At 42.9% G+C, this 21,538-nt stretch overlaps 1 protein-coding gene across 4 annotated transcripts; it reads left to right on the top strand.

The window, feature by feature from the left end:
• Positions 1-1,679: 1,679 nt before the first annotated feature.
• Positions 1,680-21,318, top strand: prrc2b (proline-rich coiled-coil 2B). 4 transcript variants are annotated; one of them, XM_068573461.1, is made up of 31 exons: positions 1,680-1,847; positions 4,732-4,909; positions 5,030-5,204; positions 5,678-5,780; positions 5,930-5,993; positions 6,154-6,297; positions 6,525-6,838; positions 7,019-7,143; positions 7,598-7,761; positions 8,076-8,160; positions 8,275-8,443; positions 9,253-9,592; positions 9,690-9,913; positions 10,640-10,841; positions 10,956-11,163; positions 11,300-13,348; positions 13,917-14,080; positions 14,411-14,526; positions 14,611-14,752; positions 14,955-15,031; positions 15,219-15,506; positions 15,710-15,811; positions 15,973-16,162; positions 16,254-16,351; positions 16,447-16,574; positions 16,710-16,950; positions 17,075-17,260; positions 17,427-17,503; positions 17,659-17,740; positions 18,009-18,218; positions 18,910-21,318. In XM_068573461.1, exons 2-31 carry the CDS (start codon positions 4,795-4,797, stop codon positions 19,075-19,077), a joined length of 6,750 nt encoding a protein of 2,249 aa, XP_068429562.1. In that variant the 5' UTR covers positions 1,680-1,847; positions 4,732-4,794; the 3' UTR covers positions 19,078-21,318. The 4 variants fall into 4 exon arrangements, with proteins under 4 accessions (XP_068429562.1, XP_068429560.1, XP_068429563.1 ...); XM_068573459.1 differs by having other exon boundaries at positions 5,027-5,204; positions 10,959-11,163; XM_068573462.1 differs by having other exon boundaries at positions 5,027-5,204; positions 13,920-14,080.
• The last annotated feature ends 220 nt before the right edge of the window (positions 21,319-21,538 follow it).

Below are 21,538 nucleotides of genomic sequence, written 5' to 3'. Positions count from 1 at the left end.
CCGTTGTCTCTTCTTCTTCAAAAAAGAAGTTAAATGAAAAATTATTACTAATTTAGAACTTGTTCCAGTACATGTTTGTTTGATTTTGCACCAAAATCAAGGCCTCTGCAACCCTGAATGTACCCAAAAATATCCCTGTGGGTATGGTAGTGCTTACAGGCCTGTTCCTGCAGCGTTCATGTGCACTCGCTCAACAAGGTCACACGTCCTACTGGTGTGTCTTGGTGCTCTGTCTGTGTCATGCTATGGGGAAACATTAGACGCCACAACTTTTCCAGGTGCCATTGACCTCTGTGTCTGCTGCAGGTATGTAGTTCTGAGCGTGTTATAATGCCAAAACAAGTACTCTGGTAATTGTCAGTGACATTTGCATGTTCTGTATTTTCAGAAAGATTCCTCCATTATAGGATAAGACCACTACTGTGGCCATTGAAAGCATTGCAGGCTAATAAAAGCATGTGTCAAGAGTCTGCAATATAGCATACAGACATCTCTTGTAAATTAACTTTTTAAAAAATGATTTGCACTGGAAACACTGTTAACTGCTTAAATAAACATAATTTGTCCATTCATTCCAGTTTGAATGAGTGCAATGTTACTTATGTGAAATATTTCGCAAAAACAACATCAATATTATTGATTTTTGAATTAATAAAAACATACAGTATTGCTGGTGGATATTTTAAATGAATGGTTGGTGAAGGGTAAGACAAGTGCTCCCTCTAGAGGCGTCTGCTTGTTTTGACTATAATGCTCTGGAAAAATATTGTTTTAGATTTTCTTAAGGATTCAAAGCAGCAAAAAAACTGTTACAGACCCCAACCTTTGAATATCAGCCAATTGAGCAAACATGCAGAATACAGAGAGGAAACCATTTAATCCCACTGAAATTGAATGTAAAAGCTAGAATACAGAACACATTTTAATTCCTTTTCCTTTTTTAGATGGAAATATTTCAACTCAATAAAAAGACCACTTTCTGTAAGAGACCAGTGAAAAGGGTCAGTCACAACCAAGATATGACTAAAAAAATACATGTGACATGGATTCCTATATCTTTGAGTGTATTCAATACAGATCTTTTTAGATTATTATTACATTTGATGAATATTTCCCCACACGTCTTTTAAATTACAGTATTACTGTATGGCTACAGAAATGTAGTTGTGAATGAGAGGCAAATGACGTCTAGTTTTTGACTAAAAGTGATCTATAAATGCAGTCCAAGCCATCCCCATCAAAATGTATATATTATTAAAAGAACAGGTGATGTATTTCAACAGCAGAGCATATGTTATTTATTGCAGTTATGCAGTTATGTAATTATGCAGTTCATGCAACAGACAAATGATCTGTGAATAGCCTACTTTCATATAATTATAGATAAATATAAGTTAACAGTATGTGACTCTACCTACCCTGCAGTTATCTACCTCATCTATTCACTGGGTACTTCCTATTTGATCTTATATTATTATTTTTAATTAAATGTTAATATGCCTGCAATGACATTTAGAGCAGTTTGTAATAAAATATTGATTAAAAAATGATTGAAGCGAGCTAAAAATTGAATTTGGCGTTTCTGCAGTTGCTGAAGTCAACCAGCAGGGGCGCTCGTTGTGTTGTGCCAACGACGTTTGGTGACGTATGACGTTTCAGTCGAGCCGAGCCAGCCTACACACTGCCGCGATCATTTCCAGGCCGGGTAGAACCCCAGCAACACCGCTGAAATCGGTTCAACCTATGAAGATTGGGCTTTTCAATCTCCATCCATCCTTTGAATAGACAACATTTTGTGGAACTATATCACTGCCACTGATCAGAAGATACACTAAGTCGTTGAGTTGGTGAGTTATGGAGGCAGGTGGTTGTGTGAAATCTCCCATTTTACATGTCTTCTCTGCTGCCCAGTTTTATTGTTGCTTTGTTCTGGGCAGCAGCCATTTTTAATCGCCTTGCCCTACATTCCCATCGCTGTCGTGAGACTGTTCTGTTAAAAAAAAAAAAAAAACGAACGGTCGAATAATGTTAACATCGGTCTGAGTGTTTTTACAGAGATTTCCCCTTATAGCCAGTGTGTTTATTATTGACATGCACCAACGCAAACGCTCTGCAACCCCCCGGCCTGCTGGGGTTGTTTTTGAAACACTAGCTTGACTTGAAGTTAAACTGCATTGCTGTTTCACCAGTTTTCCAAAAATCTAAGACTGGCGAAGCTAGCAAACGTGAATAAGAACAAGTGGCCGTGTGTTGTTATATCTACAAGCTAGCTTGGGTATAATTAACATTGTACATTTGGCCGTGTGTGAACAGCATAATACGTGGTAAAATAAATAAAATACGATATGATACACTGCTCCACTGTTGACCATGTTTACATAGCCGCTGAATCCAGTCTCCAGCTAGCTTATTTTACCAGTGATGGCTAGCAATGGTCCTTTTGTGACGTTTGTGTTTCTACGTTTTAATTCAAGGGACTTTGACATTACTATGTTTCGTCTGTTTTTTAATTTTTATATTCAATACAACATTTGGAACAGATTCTGTTTTTGTTTTTGTGCTGCGATTTGGCTGCTGTCTTATGTCATGTGCCGGAATTAGCATTAGCTTCGAAAGAGGTAACGCCACCTCCAGCTAACGTGAAGGAGGTCAAACGTTATTTTGCTTGCAGTTGAAATCTTTCTATACGTACAGCTTATACAATTATGTGTGGTACTTGTTTAGTTTTTTGTTAATGGTCTGATTTGAAATTACCCTGCAAAGGTAAACGACGTTAAGTTATTTCTCACGTACGCTGTCACAACGTTAGCTTCCATTTCTAACCCAAATGTCAACTAACGCGAGGTTTTTTCATTTTGGAGGTCTTTATCGAAATTATAGGGTTTCATCTGAAATGAAAATATAATAGAATGGCGTTATCTGTTTTAATATTCCATTAAATCGACCTTGATGGGCTGATATTTATGCTGGTAAATCCCGGTAAAAACGCCTATGCGGAGCTGCAAAGGAGCGGCCTTCGATAACCTAAGTTAACGTTATGGGTCGTCTGGTATTTGGATGAAGCGACCATAATTATTTGCAGATGCTTTTGTACATGCTATTTAAAACATACGTTGAGGGCTTTTATTGCATTAACGAGAGTTTTACAAACAAAGAAACACGAGCATTTAGTCCAGATTATTGAAGCCTTGTGTCTTTATCTGCCTTGTGTTGGTTCTTGTATGAATATATCGCCTCGAAATGTCACCGCAACCTAAACGTTTGCCATCATACAAATGTTTATTTAAGAACATTTTTGGCCACGTATCGCAACATTTAATTTTTTTTATGCATAACAAGTTGGTGGCTCATGTTTTACTGGTTTTGTTGTAGTTTGTTTCCACCCACTTGACGATTGTGTCATATTAATATTTCATTTAGTCCTGAAATATGCGATAAATAAGAGCTCAACTGTAAACTGAATGAATGAATTGTCTTATTTCAATTTAGTATTTACAGCGTCTTGCATAATTTTGTTTATCTACATGTTTTGTTCTTCTGTAGTTAGTGCTATTATAAGCCACAGTAGTAAGTGTTGTATGTTGTTGCATATTCTTGAAAATATATAAAGTTTCTTTGTGGTAACAAAGTGTGTTAGAGCTAACAATTTCATGTTATTCAAGTATGTAACTTCAGGGTTTTGTCAGACGTGAACTATAGATAAGCTCATTACTGTATAGGTTTAACCTTGTGTGTTGAGTGCATGGTTCAACTTGAACATATGTCCCACAATCCAAAGCTTTTCTGCTAATATGGTATTAGTTAACTTTGTTTGCGTTAAGTAGCAAGTCAGATGATGAATCCTTTTAAAAGAACATTTCCTTTTTAAAAGTACCACCCCTTACTATTAGTGGTATCAAGCCAAACAGATGGTTTATTTTGTGGTGATCAAAGCATAGAACAAATATTTTTGAAATGTCCAGAAGCAATAGAAACAATGTTCCCCTTTACTCTGGATAATCCACACATGTGAGCTGTTATATCATACATAAAAAAAGGTATCACATCATTGTTTACCTGAGCACAAAAGTTTTTTTGTTTTTTTTGTTACGGTACCTGTTCCAAGCCATGTTGTGTCAACTGTGATCAGAGTCGCTATGGCACAAGCTGTTTTCTGTGCATCTCTGATATGCTGAGGTAGCAGTTGATCAATGTGTGGCCAAGGGCCCTTACACACCGAAGAATTAGCACTAATGAAAGGCGACTACTGTTTCACCACACATTAGTTTGCATTTTGTGTTCAAAGATTCATATTAATAAGTTGCAAAAGCTATATACAGCATCCCTCTGACTGCCAATGTGCAGACTATAGGCAGATAGATGTATGTCAGTCTCTCTTCATCAATAGTGACGTCTCAGTCGGAACATAACGTTGTCTCAACCTTCCCGTCAGCCTCTTTCAGCTGTAGGCTGCTTCATTTTTAGAACATGGTACCAGCTAAATTGATTGTTTTGTAAACTCTTACACTGCAAAGAATTTAGAGGCAGATATGAAATAGATGACGTCATGCCCCCGCATGAATGCGACCACGTGAAATTGTTACTTGCACACTTATAAATAATGGTTGCCGTCTGGAGCCCCGAAGATTAACTTCTTCCTCCTCGAAGGTTGAATCCTCTTTTTGTTTTTCTTGCAGTGTTTCTTGCAGTTTGTACTTAATGTTGACAGTTCTTTTTTTCCTGTTTTTATAGAATCAGAAGGCACTGGGAAGAGGCGCAACAAAAAATTTCCATACTCGATGACATTACATCGCAATGTCCGATCGTTTGGGGCAAATAACCAAGTCCAAGGATGGGAAAAGCAAGTATTCCACACTTAGCCTATTTGACAAGTACAAGGGAAAATCAACAGAAAATCAAAAAAACGCAGGTACGTTTTTTGTCTCTCCTCAACACTTCATAATTTTCTTCGCATCTCTTGTCAATACCATTGTTAATCTCAGTACCCTTGCTTTATCGATTCATCCATCTATGTTTTCTCTCCCAGTAGTTCCGCGACATGGCTTGCAGAGTCTTGGCAAAGTGGCCGCAGCCCGGCGCATGCCCCCACCTGCTCATCTGCCGAGCTTGAAGTCAGAAAACAAAGGAAACGATCCCAACGTGATTATTGTGCCGAAAGACGGTACAGGATGGGCGAACAAGCAGGAACAACCCGATCAAAAGAGGTATGGGTAGAATGTTTCAAACACTCTAAACTACCCACTTATATCATTATATTACCATTCAGGTAAATACACTGCACTACAAGTAATTATTTTGTTATTTTAAGATACTTTAGCATATATCATAGACATTTTAGTTTATGGTTTTCAGTGATAAAGGTGTAGGCTGTGGAGCAATGAAAGAAAACAAGTTAACTCGGCTGTGTGCAAGGGAAAGCTGCGTTCTAAGACACCAATATTGTCTTGAAACGCTTTTATCCTTATCAGAAGGCAACCTCAGGAAACATTTTAATAAAGCTTTGAGCTTCGTAAAAGTCAGCCGTTTCAAAGCTTTTGTCTTATGATGAGAGATAGTTGTTGCCTGCAGGTCCAGTCTGTCGGCACAAGTCAATCTAAAGTCTTGTGATTCTTTTGCCGTTTGCCAAGTCATTGTACCCGTGGTCCGCTGTGGCTAAAATTTGACAACTTCTTTGTAGTTCTATTGCATCAACACCACAGCTGCCGGAGTTGCAGCCACAGCTGGCTTCACAGAAATCTGTCTCCAATCTTCAGAAGCCCTCACCGGTAGCCAACCAGGAGGTGTGTATGTGTTGCTTTGGTTCTGTACAACATGGGATTTCTTCTTCTCAACGTCTCAACAATCAGAGAGAGTGTTTGGATATTAGGCTGTGACTTTTGTTTCCTTTACTTCATCATCAATGTACATTGTCCCTCTTGAACTTCCACAGAACACAAACGCAGGTGGACCAAAGCAATGGGCCCAGCTAAATGGAAGGGCAGTAGAAAGAGATGGTGAGTTGCCTCGGCTTAATCTATAGTTGAGCGTGATGCGTGTTTAAAATGAAATGACTGGCTATTGGTGAATTTTATTCGGTCCAGATTGTGACCCACGGTTTTGAATGTAGCAGACAAATGTATTTCTAAATCCAACTTCTTTCAATGACAACATCAGGTTCAAGGGCCTTAAACCGACTTCAGCCCTTCTCTCACGAGGAATTTCCCACGCTGAAGGCAGCTGGCGAACAGGACAAGGCTGGCAAGGAAAGAAGCGGCTTCGATCCGTCGTATGGGCCCGGACCAAGCCTCCGCCCCCAGAGTAAGTCTGAACTTCCAACATTTCTGGCCATGTCATAGATAAAATGATGTCTGCTGGAAAGCAAATTCTGAAATTGGCACCAAGGTTTAGGTCTAGAATTTAATGGTGCTTATTGTTACACTAAAAGGAAGAGGTACAGGGGAGAATAGATGTCTCTTTAAAAAGTTTCTTGTGACCATTTGGGAAGATTAGCTGTTTCTGAAATGAAACTCTCCCCACTTTTTAAGATGTGACGAGCTGGAGGGAAGGTGGTGGCAGGAACCTTCAGCCCTCGTCCCTGACCCTCGGCTTGCCAGCAGATCCTGAGGTTAAGCTCACTGCCCTGGGTGAGAGCGGCAGCCCTCCCGCCTCCTCTCACCCCCCTTCTGCCACCGGCACGACCTCTTCTAGTGTGGTGACGGCTCAGTCACCAGTCCTTGACCCCAAGGAGCTTTCGCTGAGACCCGCCCAGCCTATCCGCAGAACAACCGTCCCTACTGCTCTGCAGTATCAGCTTAATCACACTTCGAATGCTGTCTACCATGACATGTTGCCCGCATTTGTAAGTACTATCCTTTTAGGTCATTGTTTGTGTGAAGAAAGAAAAGAAATCTTCCCAAGACAGTATGCTGATTTTACTTGTGAAACATTAGCTGTTGGAAATATCCAGAACAATACGCATCCTTTTGACAGCTCATTGTTTTTCTGCTACAAACACATTGTTTCAACCTGCTGTTTTCAGATGTGCTCCAAAGGGACACGTGAAGCCCCAGGTACAGACCACGTTCCTGCCACTGTAGCAGCTCCAGCCCGATTTGACAACAAACCTGCTTTTAGACCGGGCTACGCCAAACCTGAGCTTGTCAAGTAAGTACAGTCACAATGTGAGAGCATTAATTTAGTAGTTTGACCCAAAACGTTTGCAGCGTTTGACAATTAACATGTAAAATCTAAAGGCTAGACAGGATTTTTGGATTTTTGTCTTTGGACGAATGCAGGTAAACAGTGCGTGTGGAGAGCAAAAAAGGCAGAAATGCATCCCATCTGCTGTGTGACAATGATTTAGATTAGTAAACTGGCTACTTGTGAAACAAACAGATTCTAGATGTCATCTCTCAACTTCTACTCCCGTCTTGTAGCTTGATGCTAATCAAACTGTAAAAAAAAAAAAAAGCAGTGCTCGGAAAAAAATAAATATCCGCTGACTACACCGAAAGCACAGAAATAAAGCCTCCGGCCCCCAGAGGTTTCTGTTGTCAGAGCGAATGCCAATGGGCTCCAAGATCGGGCTAATGTGTCGACCTACCATCTCTGATTGCAGTGGTGATGTGAGAAGAGAGAACCGCTTTGTTCGCGCTCCACCTCGACCCTCTTCTCAGCCCATCCGCAGGCCTGGTGAAAGACCGCAACGTCCAGCTATCATCAATGCAGAGGACCTGAAGGATCTGGATGAGCTTGACAATGACACCGAGGATGGGTGGGCAGGTCAGTGTTTCTGAGACTCGTGTGAATTTCCTTCATCCCCCTCTTTTCGGAGGCCAACCATAAAGTTTACATTCGATTCTGTCTTGAGTAGTTTTTACCATATTAGGTTTTCTCGTCACGATCTGAATGTTCAATGCCACGCAATCACTGGCCGTATGAATGCAATGGAGCTCTGTTTACATGCAGGAACTCCCACATTGTTTTTCCGGTTTCCCCAGCTGAGAGCTCGCAGATAGGACACCAATGCCTGTTTCCAATGTGCTACATCCCATCCTGCATTACTGCTGCTGACGGTTAGTTTGTTGTTTGTCTAGGACTCCATGAGGAAGTTGACTATGGTGAGAAGCTTAAGTTCAGTGATGACGAAGAAGACCCCTCTGGTGAAAAAAAACGGATGTGGTGAGATCTCTTTGCTGATGGCTCATTATTGCTCTAAATAAGAGTATACCCTTTGTTGTTTTGTTTACTTAATTTGAAGGTTTCCTTTTTCAATTTTGATGCAATATCTTTTAGGACTGAATGGGAGAAGGAGAGAGAGAGCCAGCGCGACTGCATATCCTCCCTGAGTTCAGGTGAGGTGCCTTACCCTCCGGAGGGCCCTGAGGAGAGCTATTCGTACCAACACCACCATCACGAGCAGCCCAGGAAGACCAACATCAGATATCTCTCTACGGACACCCTGGTAACAACACACAGTGTTTTTCCACTCCCATCCTCCTCCACTGAGAGGACTTCTCTAAGATTAACTTATTGTGATTTTATTCACAGTTATAACACCTCTTGGTCATCTTTAAACCCTCTGTGGCTGTGTAGGATAAGGCAACACTGCATGGCATATGAGTAGCAGTGTGCCTTCATACACCCTCGAGTTAGACGGTCCTTTTGAATTGGGAGGGATGACCTTGCAGTAACCATAGAGATGTGCATCTGACTACTTTTCCCGTGCCATGCCTCTTGTTTGGCAACTGAAAATGATGTGGCAGACGTAATAGAAATGCAGACTATGCAGCTGTTTTTTGGGCCATTTTCAATGTGAAAAAAATCTGTCCCTAAAATAACCAAGCCGAGTTGCCCTTTTGATTTTTTTCTTTCACTAAACAAGTCTTTCGGGCTTGTTAGTTGTTAATGTGAGTGGATGGGCTTGGCAGACGATGTCATTTAGGATATCCTTAAGGCCTAATGGTCTATGGTGCATAGATTACATGTCATCCATCCTCCATTTCCCCCCCATGTTTTAACAATTTATATGACTGCTAAATCTTAACAATTTTCCTGAAAGTTAAATTAGAATTGAACCATCGGTGTAAATTTTTAAAGAAATGGGGTCCTTTTTGTTTTGTTACCTAAAATTGTCAATGTTGGATGTTGTTAAACAGATGATCACCTTCAAACATGAACACTTTGATAATATTATTTCCTATTTAAAAGGAGACAATATAGATATCTGCACACACACACCTCCCCCTTTAACTGCCTCTGTTATATCTCTAGGTCCAGCAGAAAATCCAAGGTGAGCCGCTGGCTGACCTAGATGATCACCAGCGCCAGTCTCAGGCTCCAGCAAGGGCAAAGTTTGTGTCACCAGAGGTGTTGGAGGCTGTTGAAAGAGCTCGCAGACGCCGGGACGAGGAGGAGAGGCGTGCTCGGGAGGAACGGCTGGCAGCCTGTGCTGAAAAACTCAAAAGGCTGGATGAGAAGTTTGGGAAGATTGAAAGGCAGACATCAAGAACAGAGGAGTGCCAGAAAGAGGGAGAAGGCAAAGAGGTTCCACTTTCCCCAGACAGAGAACAGAGTAAAAGCCACAATGAGAACTGGCAGTACAGCACAAAAGGTAAGAGAAAAACTGCTTGTATATGTGTACATTTGTCTACTTATTGTAGATCATAATGGCAAATTCTTAGCCTGTACTGTGATGTCATGCTTTCCAGATGCAAGTGAGTGTGCCCAAGACAACTCTCCTGGCCATAGTTATCGCGAGGAACCCGCTTTCTCTAACTACCGTGCCAGTGAGGATGATGTCCAGGAGCCCGTCTCCCCCTCCGGAGACTACAGTGGACGTCAACCCTCCAAACCTATCCCACCTCGCTTTCAAAAGCAGCCGCAGCTGCAGCCACAGTCGCAGCAGCCACAACCACAGCACCATCAACAGCAGGTGAGCACCGGCTGATGCTCCTTCTAACGGACTAATCGTCAATGTCACAGTGGTTGCTTTGTGAGAAGAGGGCTCTCAAGAGTTCATGGAAGTAGCCCCCTCTATGTCATCGCATGCAAACAGCCTTGTGAAGGTTGTTAACCTATTTTTTTTTTTTGGATTGTCTATATTCTTGTCGGTTTCTTTTTGGAGCTAATGTCTTATCTCATGCAAGATGAACAGGAAATGGATTCTGTAAAAAGTAGATGCATACACGTTGCAATATTTCAAAGTTTCCACTTTCCAGTTCACATCAAGAGTTGGTTAAGTATTCAAAGGCATTTTAACAAAAGACATTTTGTTAGATGTTTCACAGTTGATGATGGATGAAATATACTTTACTGCTCTGGCGCACTCTTTCACTACCATGGCTTACTGGGACACATGAATAGAAGAAAACCTTTCCACCTATAACGTGTCAAAACATCTGTTATGTTTTTTGTATTGTTTATAGTGCAAGTTATTGATTCTTGCGGAGAGAATCGGGTGTTTTCAATTGTGAATGTGGAGTTAAAGGATTGGTTCACATTCTCATAAAATGTTCAATAAATAAAAGGGGGTCCATATTTAAAAAGTCCACATTTGAAGACTCTAAAATCTCACATTGGCTTTAGCTAAATGTTAGAAATCAGTTTTTTTTAAATTGCACAATCTCTTAAAAGTGTATTTGTTGCATACATCCTACAGGAACAAGTATACAAGATGCAGCACTGGCAGCAGTCAGGTCACCCTGCTCCGTCTGGCTCAAGCCACAGCCAGCGGGGCTACTATCCCCCACATGTCCTCGGGTTCGATCCCCGCTGGATGATGATGCCTCCTTTCATGGATCCCCGTATGACCCAAGGACGATCTCCTGTGGACTACTACCCCAGTGCTGTCCACTCTTCAGGTGAGCAATAACTCGTTAAAAGGAGCAGATGCTTTCAAATCTGTAATCGCATTTTCCTCTGATTTATTTTTTTTCATTGAAAAGCTCTGAAATTCAAAAATTGATTGTTTCCAGCAGGAATGATGAAACCCATGATGCATCAAGACCACTTGAACAGCCCTGGTTCTGATGAGGGATGCCATTCAAACCTGCACCAGGAGAGGAGAGCCCCTTCCACTGAGCCTTACCCGATGTGGAACCAAGATGGCTACCCCTTGCGCAGCTTCACTCCACCTTACCAGAGACCGCACGAAAGCTCAGACAGTGGTCAGCAAGATGACAGGTTAGATATTAGACTTCTGCAGTGCTTGGACTAGGGCATTCTTTCATTGGAACTGGATTCACAAACCATTATTGCCATGTAAAACCCTGCTTACAGTTTTTGTCATTCTTCATTTTTATTTTTTATTTGTCCACAGAAGTGATATGGCCTGCACCCAACAGGACTCCTATGAAGAGAGGACCAATGAGTGCTTGCCCCACCCCCGAGATGATATCCCCCATCATGCTTACCAGAGCCGAGGCCCGGACAGAGAACACCAACACCATGACCAAGGCTTGCTGACCACTGCTCAGGACCACTCCTTGATTCATGCAGATAGTGATTACCCAAAACAAGACTGTAGAGACAAGAATCAGAAAGACACCAGTGAATCTCACGATGAGACCTCGGATGGCTCAAAGGACAATTGGAAAAGAGATGGAGGCCAGAAACAAGATGGTGGACTCAATGTCCAAAGCCAGTGGTCCGAGCCTAGATCCGTTTCCGGTAGTAATGTTAGCCAGCCATCTGAGAGCAGTGGGCGCACCTTGACTCGCAGGACTGGTCCCATCAAGAAGCCAGTACTCAAGGCTCTCAAAGTCGAAGATAAAGAGAACGAGAAGCCTAAACCTGAGCCCGAGGAGAAGCCTGTCCCTTACCGCTTGGAGAAAGAAGTTCTTACCAATGTTTACGACTTGAAGAAAGATAGCCAGCCTGCCAGCAACAGGCGTTCAGCATCACCTGTCGTCGAGAAACAGCCCGAAGAGAGGCAGCGGCAGTCACCAGCTCCCACCAAAACGGACAGGCCTCTGAGCACCCACAGTGTCGACTCTCCCAAAGAGAGCGCATGGGACATTGGCAAGAACCAGTCACCCAGAGAGAGCCAGGAAATTGGGGAGCCTCAAGCACCACGGCGCAATAACTGGATCTTCATTGACGAAGAACAGGCCTTTGGTGCAGTCAGGGGAACAGGTAGAGGCCGCAGTCGAGGATTCAGGGAATTTAGCTCAAGAGGTGGAACCCGTGGTGGCCGAGTTGGAGACAATCTCAGGGGGGCTTATAACAACAATAACAACAGCAGTGGTGGCGCTCAGCGGTCGGGCAGAGGCAGAGCATCGAGGGACCTTGTCAATGTGGAGGAGTTCCAGAGGGGCAAGCCCCGCAGGCGCAATGTCAGCGAGACCTTAAGTGAAGCCTCCGAGTATGAGGAACTGCCCAAGAGGCGCCGCGAGAAGGGATCTGAAAATGGAGAGAGTTACACCGAGTCTGGAGAAGTCCGTAAGGCCGATCGAGACTCTTGGAGGTCCAACAAGGTGTACGCAGACGACCAGACAGCCCCAGATTCCAGAGAAAATCCCAAATCCAGCAGGGGTTTTGGAGGTCGCATCCTGCCTCCCAGACTGAACACCACTGGAAGTTACAGTCGAGGCTTTGGCGGGCCCAGGGACATTTCTACATGGAGAGGCCGCGGGCCCCAGTTTAGTAGCACTGGTGGCTCCATGCAAGAAAATGGTTATGTTCCTGGACCTGAGCCGACATACTCCCGCAGACCTCCCCCTGTTGAACGCGAGGCCCTCAAGTACCCGCCTAAATTAACTGGCTCCTTCATGGAAAACGGCACAGAAGACCGTGAAGGCGAGTACTACTTTGACAATGACAACCCTGATCGGCAGATGTTACGAAGACGGCGTCCACCCCGTCAAGACAAGCCTCCGCGCTTCCGTCGTCTACAGCAACCTGAGCCCGGGACAAACCAGTGGACAAGTGACGAGTACATAAATGGAGACTTTGCCAACCCCGCCAACCCCTGGCCTGGTCGCCCCAAAGGCAGTGGGGAAGAAAACTGGCCTAGCGGCCACTACCCTGGTGGACGCCCAAGCCAGCATGGTCAGGCAGAGGAATGGGAGACCGGATCTGAGAACAGCGACTTCGATTGGAGGGAGAAGCGAGGTGGAAGTGGAGGCACAGCTCCACAAGGACATGGTGATGTCCCCTCAGACTCTGGCCATAGTGAGCCAGGCTCTGGCGAGAAGAGGGAACTTTGCAAGAGAAGCTTCTCCAGCCAGAGACCATTGGTGGAACGGCAGAACAGGAAAGGAGAGCCGTCGCTGCTAGAAGTCGGCAAGATGGGACGTACGTCTGATAATCCCCCCACCTCCTCCAACAGGAGTGACAGTTGGCAGAATGGAGGGAATTCTTGTAAAAGGTGAATATAATGGAACAAACTTGAAGTATGCTGTACCCATATGTATGGTCATTAAGAATGAAGCATATATGTGCTGCGGACCAGCCTTGCCTACGGTCTGGTAGTTATAACTACTTTAAAACTAACGACGCAGGGTTTCTCCTATATATTTTTCACCTAATTATAGTCTGACTGACACGCTCACAGTGACGTGACTGAACACCGATTTTTACACGCTTCTATTCCGCTCCATGGTTTTAGAAAGTACAAATTGTATTTATAGTTTGTACTTTTCCCCTGCTATTAAGCAAAGCCTGAGGTACTAAGCACTTCTAACCATCCGTCTGTCCCAGATGGGGCTGTAGCTCATCTGTGCTTCGCCAGAGCGTTCCCCCTGAGCCTGAATGTCAAGTCATCCCGTTTATTTTTCTGGCCGCCCCTGTAGCCTTTGCTGAACTTCATTTGCAAACTGAAATGTTGTCGATCTTTAGGTTTGTGCCAAAATGAGACTCGCCACAAGTTCCTAAGATATTTGGTTATTTTTCAGAGTCTCTAATCACAACCCGCATCCTTTTTTTCTGTTTTTCAGCAGAAGCCCAGATGAGTCGAGCCCTGTCTACAGCATCGAGCAACCAGAGGAGCGGGAACCCAATGAACCCTCAGGGAAGAAATTGGACAAGGAACTGAAGCAAGGATCCATGAAGACGGACATGACTGAACCTCTGTCCCAGTATGAGCTCAACAGCTACCCAAGTGAGTCTATTGTTTTTTATTTCTCTTTTTGTGTTCTCCATGTTGATAGAAATTAAATGAACAATTCTAAAAAGTAACTATTGAACGATACATACATTTGAAAAAAAACCTAGATGATTGGTGCTGCTACGTTTCTATATTTCCAGGATGGAAATTTGCTCTAATTTAAGCTCAAAACTGACATTTAGAGCAAATTTCTGTATTTAAAAAAATTAAAATATTTGCTCTATTTTGACTTTAAAAACAAACTTATAATGTATATTGCATAGCTGACTCACACATTTTTAAACATAGATAATGTTTTGCATTGACCACCTGTCTGTTCTGTAGTTGAGGGGGACTCAGTGGGACCAGTTTCAAATCAAGATGGATACCAGGATGCCATGTCCAAAAAGCAAAGACGCCCACAGGAGGATGACAGAAGGAGGAAGGAGCAGGGATCTGCTGTAAGTTCACATATGCTCTGTAATCATGCCTGGGATAAATACAAACTGTAGTTTCTCAACTTGTTCTTTTCTTTCCTGTCTAAGGTTCCAGTAAAGAACCGGACTATCGCATCCAAGATACCGCCACGCTTTGCAAAAAAGCAGGGAAGCATGAGCATCGAACAACCGGAGGAGGCGCTGTCTTCCAACAGCCTGGGAACTGAAATCTGGGAGACCAACAGCTCCGGTAGAAGAAAGACCCGACTATGTTGCAATGCTTTGTTTTTGATGCTTTTGTCAGTGCTATGAAGCAGTAACCACATTCAGAGCACATTTGTTTTATTGTAACACACAAAGTCACAACTATACGTATCAATTTTGGGGGAAATTGTGTTAAAACCGACACATTGATTGCATTGTTTACTAATGAAATTCCTGCTTCTCTTTAGCTCTCTCAGTGCAGTCTTCAGGAGGAGACTCGTGGACTAAGCAGGTGTCTTACACTGGGAGCGAGCCCAACTCTGAGGTAGTACCATGCTCATTGTAACTTACACTGCATATATTCTGCACCTGCTTTGTTTGCTGCCGTTAAAATATATTTGTGAATCCTGGTTTTTGTTTGTTTTGCCTTTTTTTTATTATTAAAAATGAACAAGTTGGCTACAACCTTGCGAGATGTCAACCAATTGCTGCCTTGTCTTGTTCTTGGCCAGGACTCTGATGCTGGTCCGGAGCAGAGTAAAGAACAGCACAAGCCAGGGCCCATTGGAAATGAACGCTCCCTAAAGCACCGCAAGGGATCAGAAGGTGTTGATCGGCTGGAAGGTGGCCCGATAACGCCTGTCAATGGCGTGGACCTCCACGTGGACACTGTGCTGCCGGTGCCTCCGATTGAGTTTGGCGTCAGTGCCAAAGACTCAGATTTCAGCCTACCGCCGGGCTCCACCCAAGTTCCCGTGTCCAATCCTGTCAACAAGCTTCAGGATGCACTAAATACTAATGTAAGTGAATATATCTGTACTTTTGTGGTGGCTTTTTTTAAAATACAATAACCAATGGTAATCCAAATGCATTAACAATTGATGTTACAATAGCCACAGGAATTGTGAATAGATTGCTTTGATTATGGAATAGTGGCTTTTTTTTGCTTTAAAAACAGGACTTGCAACTGATTTATCCTAAACCTCTGTTGGTTTTTAAACAGACTGTTCTCAACCAGAGTATCCCCATGCTGCGTTCCAACCACCTGCAGCCTGGCATCAACCTCAACCCCATGTCCTTCCCCAGTGCTGACCTCACTCTCAAGGTATTTCAATTACGATCCAATTAACACCAAACTATACATTTTCATACATATGAAAAATAAGAAAAAAAGAATTGTCTATTAATGCAAAAACTTCCTTGTAAAATAATACATAGTGTGAACATTTAAGGCAAATCCGTAATTGTTTTTTTTTTCTTCTTCAGATGGAATCGGCACGCAAAGCGTGGGAGAACTCCCAGTCCTTACCCGAGCAGGGCTCTCCTGGCGGAGTTGCTTCTGGTGTTCAGCCGCCCTGCAGCATCGGCTCCAGTGGTGTTAGCTACAGTTCCTTTGGAGGCGTTTCAATGCCTCCGATGCCTGTGGCATCAGTAGCACCTTCCATGTCCATGCAAGGTAAAACTGCATTTAATGTTCTCTACTTGATGAGGGCTTAATCTTTGAGTGGAACTAAACTGTCCGTTTCTGCCCGTTTTCTCTTTTTTAGGTAGTCATATTCCCCCGTTGTATCTGGATGGTCATGTTTTTCCTAGCCAGCCCCGCATGGTACCTTCCAGCATGAGCCAGCAGCAGACCTACCAACAGGTAGCGAGACAGACACACACACACACAGTCAGACAAACAGGCTTGTTTGTGTTTTAGCAGAATTGTCATCATGTTCCATTTGTTTATCCATCCAGGCAGCCGCAGCCCAGCAGATTCCCATCTCTTTACACACATCGCTTCAGGCTCAGGCTCAGTTGGGGCTTCGGGGAGGTCTACCCGTCTCTCAGTCCCAGGAGATGTTCAACTCTATTCCCCCCTTCAGGTACTGCCACCTCATGTCACCTCAATCTATTATAGAATTTCCAATGGTCTCATTCATATGTAGCACCACCATTTTAGTTTTTTTAGTTTTCATTTCACTCATTCTGCTGGCCTGCTGTGTCTCGTTCCTTTTCAGGTCCCAGGTTTACATGCACCCCAACCTGTCACAGCCCAGCCCCATGGTGCTGTCAGGCGGAGCCACTCTCAAGGGGCCCTACTCTGCTTTCCCTGGCATGCAGCCCTCAGACATGGTCAAGACACAGTCAGGCTCCCACTATCAGCCGATGAATGGCAGCCAGCAGCTAGTCTATGACAACCAGATGAACCAAGGCCCGGGTATGGGTTCCTCGCAGCTGATGGACTCTCAGCTCATCCAGGTTAGTGGTTCCTAGTGATGCTGTTAATTAACATTCCTGTCAGCTCCCCAAGTATAAGCTTCCATGGCATGATCGCACCATCATTGGAGAACAGCGTTTGCATTGAAGTCCTTGTTTTCACTAGGTGACCATGCCCCTACCTGGCTCTCAGCTGCGCTATGGCTCGGCTCAGCAGCATCAACATCAGCATCAGCATCTCATCCTCCCGCAGTCCATCCAGCTGCAGCAGGGACCGAACCTGTCAGTCGGTGGCCCACGTCGAATGCTGCCACCTGGTTCCCAGGCTGCGGTCATGACTGGCGGCCGAGAGGTGTGACTTTACCGACCTTATGATGCCCAACCAAAAATACTTGTTCATTCAATGTAAAAATGGATGTCAGACAAAAACATGCAGACAAATCAGTATAATTATTCATATATCTTTTCGATTAAAAAGGCAATATTGTTTATTTTCATTGACGATGTGTCTTTCTCAGGGCTCACAGATGGAAATGAAAGGCTTTCAGTTTGCTGAGAAGCCCAATCATTCCCACGGCATGTCCGGATCCTACAGGTAAGTTATTACTTATTACAAATAATAGACCTTAACTGTCAGACATGAAGCTTTGTTTCATCAACAAGTGACAGACTGCATGTCACACAGGCACATTTATGGAAATTCCTGGTAATAACACTTTCTTTTACTTACTTTCTCCCTCCCCTCATCAGGCCTGGGTCTGCCAGCCCCAGTGGGAAGCCCTCTGGTCCTGGCGGGCCTTTAGGCCCATTGCCTCCACATTATGCTCAGCAGGTATTTTCTTGTTTGTGTACATCCTGCATCTCAAAATTATAGCCCAGGGTTCACTTTTAAGAATAACAATTGAATAACATGATTGGTTAAACGCATCCTCACCTGACTTTATTTGCCGTTTTGAATACAGTATGCAAAATTATATTTTTAATTGCACCGATGAACAAAAATTCCTGAACCAATTCAATACTGGCATGCTAATTAAATTTGTGTTTTCATTTATTTCCCCGCCCCTTATCTACCCCCCTCCTTTACCCGGCACCAATAGGTCCCAACTGCTCAGGGCAGCATGGTGATGCACATGCGCCCCCCCCACACTGGCCCTTTCCCCAACCCCATTCAGAGACCAGTCATGCAGGTCAACAAGCCTGTCCTCATCCGCCCCCCCCCTTACCCCAATCCTGGCCGTGACCTTTCCCACTCCACCCCTCCCTCTGTCCCCGAGCCCCCTATTAAAGGGCCAGAGGATGGCATGAAGGTGAGCCACCCACTATAAATATAGGTAATTTAATTTCATCAATTTTCTTTTTCTCTATTTGCATTACCTGTATGTGTGCGCCTTTTGACTTCAGGTGTAGATTTATAGTGAACATATTGTATCTGCCATAGTGTAAATATGTACTGTTAATAATATTGATGTATTTTTAGAGTAAACTGTATAAAAGAGTTTCACAAATAGTTATCTAAAATATGCATTGCAGCATTCTTAATCCATGTGGTAACACTATATAACCTGTATATAATCAAATATGAATACATGTCCACATGTTATTGAATAGTCTGAGGCTGATTTTATTTTAAGTGATAATTTGGCAGTAACATTTTACGAGTGTAAAGTAGTTGTGGTCATTGTGTTTGTTAGTGTCTTAAAAATGAGGTCAGAGATAAGACTAAATAATTATCTCTGTAGAGTTTGTGGTGTTCACGCTGCATTAACATTTAAGGGTAAATTAGGTTTGGAGTGAACGGCCGAGACTCTTTCCTGCTTCATGACGCTGTAAAACGCTGCTTGTCTAGACGAAGCATGAATTGGAAAAGTAACTGCTGAAATTGACAAACTATGCAGACGGACGGCGGAGTATCAGCCTCGGGCTATCAGTGTTGTTGCATGAATGTGTTTTCAATGTGCTGCTGTTGGTCTCAGTCACTCTGCCTTTGTCTTCTTGCAGAATAAAACCATGCGAGAAGTGCGCAAGGCCGTGGGTGAGGGCAAGACACCATCTGGGGGCATGACCAGCAAACTCCAGGAGCCCCTACCCCCCACGGGGCAAGCCAAACCAGCACGCTCTGGAGCCATCAAACCCCAGGCTGTCAAAGTAGAGGAGGGCAAGGCATAACAATGGACCTTAAAATCCTCAACACCACTCAGCCTGCCGACACAAGCCCCTTGACTAATGTCTGAGCCTTCCAAGACCCATCTTATCCCAAAGGCACCGTGGCAAGGGGCATACATGCAGACACCATAATGAAATACCCCTCTTGAACTATCAGAACTGGACACTATTATTTCACACCGCGTATAGAGATATATAAATATATATATAAATATATACATAGACACACACAGTCTTTTAAACAGATCTCTTCAAGGTCCTCTTTAATTTATTATTAGTCACTTTTAAGAGATTGGTTAAGAGAAAAGATATTTCTGTTTTTTCTTTGTTGTGTTTCTCTCCAAATGGGAGAAAGGAAAATGGCCAACTCAGACAGATGGTTCATTTTTCATACCATTTTGCCAAACTATATTTACTCCCTCTTTATGGACTGGAGCTGTTAAGACCAGGCAGACTCTTGATACAACTATGAGAAGCAAAGTCTGTTCACATCTTCTTTTTTTTTAAAACAAATTTGAAATGCAGTGGGGCACTTTTTTTTCCTCATTTTTCATTGGCATTTTTGCTGGTAATTATAAAGATCATCACCCATTCCTGCTATTGTTCAAGGACTTATTTTATTAACCCAGGAAGAAAGAAAAAAATCCTTCAATTTTTGGCCATCATTGCATGTCATCATGGCAAAAAGTCAAGTGCATCGCTCTAGAAATGCATCTTCTGGGGTCCTCAAGCCAGCCCATGAACTGTGGTGAAACTCGGTTCTTTTCATTTACATTCTTTTGCTCGCTCTCTTCTGTATGTAAATTGAAACTAAAAGGTAGAACATTTTTACCAAAATCATGTTGCTTCCATGAAACTTCACCGGCATTGATACAGCGTGTGCATGTGACGTGCTGAACGTGTGTAAACTTGCGGGACACCTTTTTAAGAACCAAGCAACATTTCCGCAAAGACTGTACCTGAACTCAGCATTCATCGTGCTGCCATCGACTGTGGATGTTGCTCAACCAAGCTGGCAACAATTTCTTCTTTTTGGGCTCATTGTGAAGTTTTTGTGTGGGCGGAGGGGGAGGTGGGAGGGGGTTGCATTAGCAATTGCTGTAAAGGCGCCCCACCCTCCCCCCCAAAAAATAGCTAATTGAAATGTTTGCTTTCTTATTGCTGTGTTTGGGTTGTAATGAATCAAATCTGTTAATGAACATGTGATGTAAGTGATGGTTTTTACATCCCTCAGTCTGGGGCGTTTAGCTTTCTTCTTTAAAAGCTCTTAAAAGACTTTTCTCTAATTCCGTTAAAATCCCATTTAACAGTTCTGTGGAGACTTGTGAAGAAACGGATTCATCCCCATTTGATTATTCAGCATCTGGTCTCTGAGTTGGCACGAGCAATAAATGCAGCCGAACTATAATCACAATCAGGGTCCAAATCTTTTTTTTTTTCTGTTAGAAGCAAATGGATCACAAATGATGGGGCGCATAGCATCGCTTGTTGAATTAACATACAATTTGCTTAAGCTTTATTTGTGAGCGCTGCAGTTCCAGAGGACTACGAAGGACTTTTAAAGTGTTTGTTCTATTTGAAAATGTGAAGCTGTTGGAACCATTTATTTTGTTTTTTGTAATGGACACTCGTTTTGAAACTCACAAAGCCAAAACTGGTTAAATGTTACTGCTTACCATAACGCTCCATGACACTACAAAATGTTGCGATTTATCTTTGACAGTGTTTCACTGGTATATATGTATATGCATATTTTACTGTACAGTCAAGCCTCGTCAGCGAGGGGAGGCTTAAACCCCACATTTAATTTTAGATATTGTGGCACTATAAAGGATTTAACGTTGAAAAGGTCACTGTGTTCTCAGAATGGACGGCTTTCACTTGTTCGGTTTTTTGGGCTTGAAGTGTTGTTTTTTTGCCTCTCATCCCTCCCCGCAAAAAGATCCTGATGCTTCTCATCACTGTACCTGCATCAAAATGTTGTCCTGACTTCTTTTTTTTTTTTACTTTTAAGATGCATATTTCATTTTGTCAAAAGGACCAGTGCTTTTTACAGCTGATCCAGCATTCTATTTATCCTACCTGATCTTTATCCTTTCAGATATTTGGTCATTACTCTCCCTTGTTAAAGAAAAAAAGGAAAAAAAGAGCTTATTGAAAGAAAAGAAATAAAGCAGTTGTGATTTCATAAATGTACTGTTGATTCTGTATTCTCACTTTGTCATATTAAAACCATGCATCAAATTCCTGTGAAAGCAGACATTTTGGGGAAATAATTTTAGCATATCAAGGTATGCTTCAAAATAAGTTTAAACGTTTGGTTTTCAAATTATTACTTTTAAATGCTTGTAACTCCTGTACAATAATGGCCTGTAGTGTGTTATAGATGGACATTACCATTTTAGGTGGGTTTAGGATTCTAAAAGGTTGGTAAAGTCCTGCTCTTAATGTAGAAACAAATAAT

This window comes from Clinocottus analis, unplaced genomic scaffold (assembly GCF_023055335.1).
Source record: "Clinocottus analis isolate CAN_PGR_092001 unplaced genomic scaffold, fCliAna1.0.p SCAF_13, whole genome shotgun sequence".
Lineage (NCBI taxonomy): Eukaryota > Metazoa > Chordata > Actinopteri > Perciformes > Cottidae > Clinocottus > Clinocottus analis.
The sequence above is the reverse complement of the archived record's forward strand: the minus strand, read 5'-3'. Positions and strand labels throughout refer to the sequence as shown.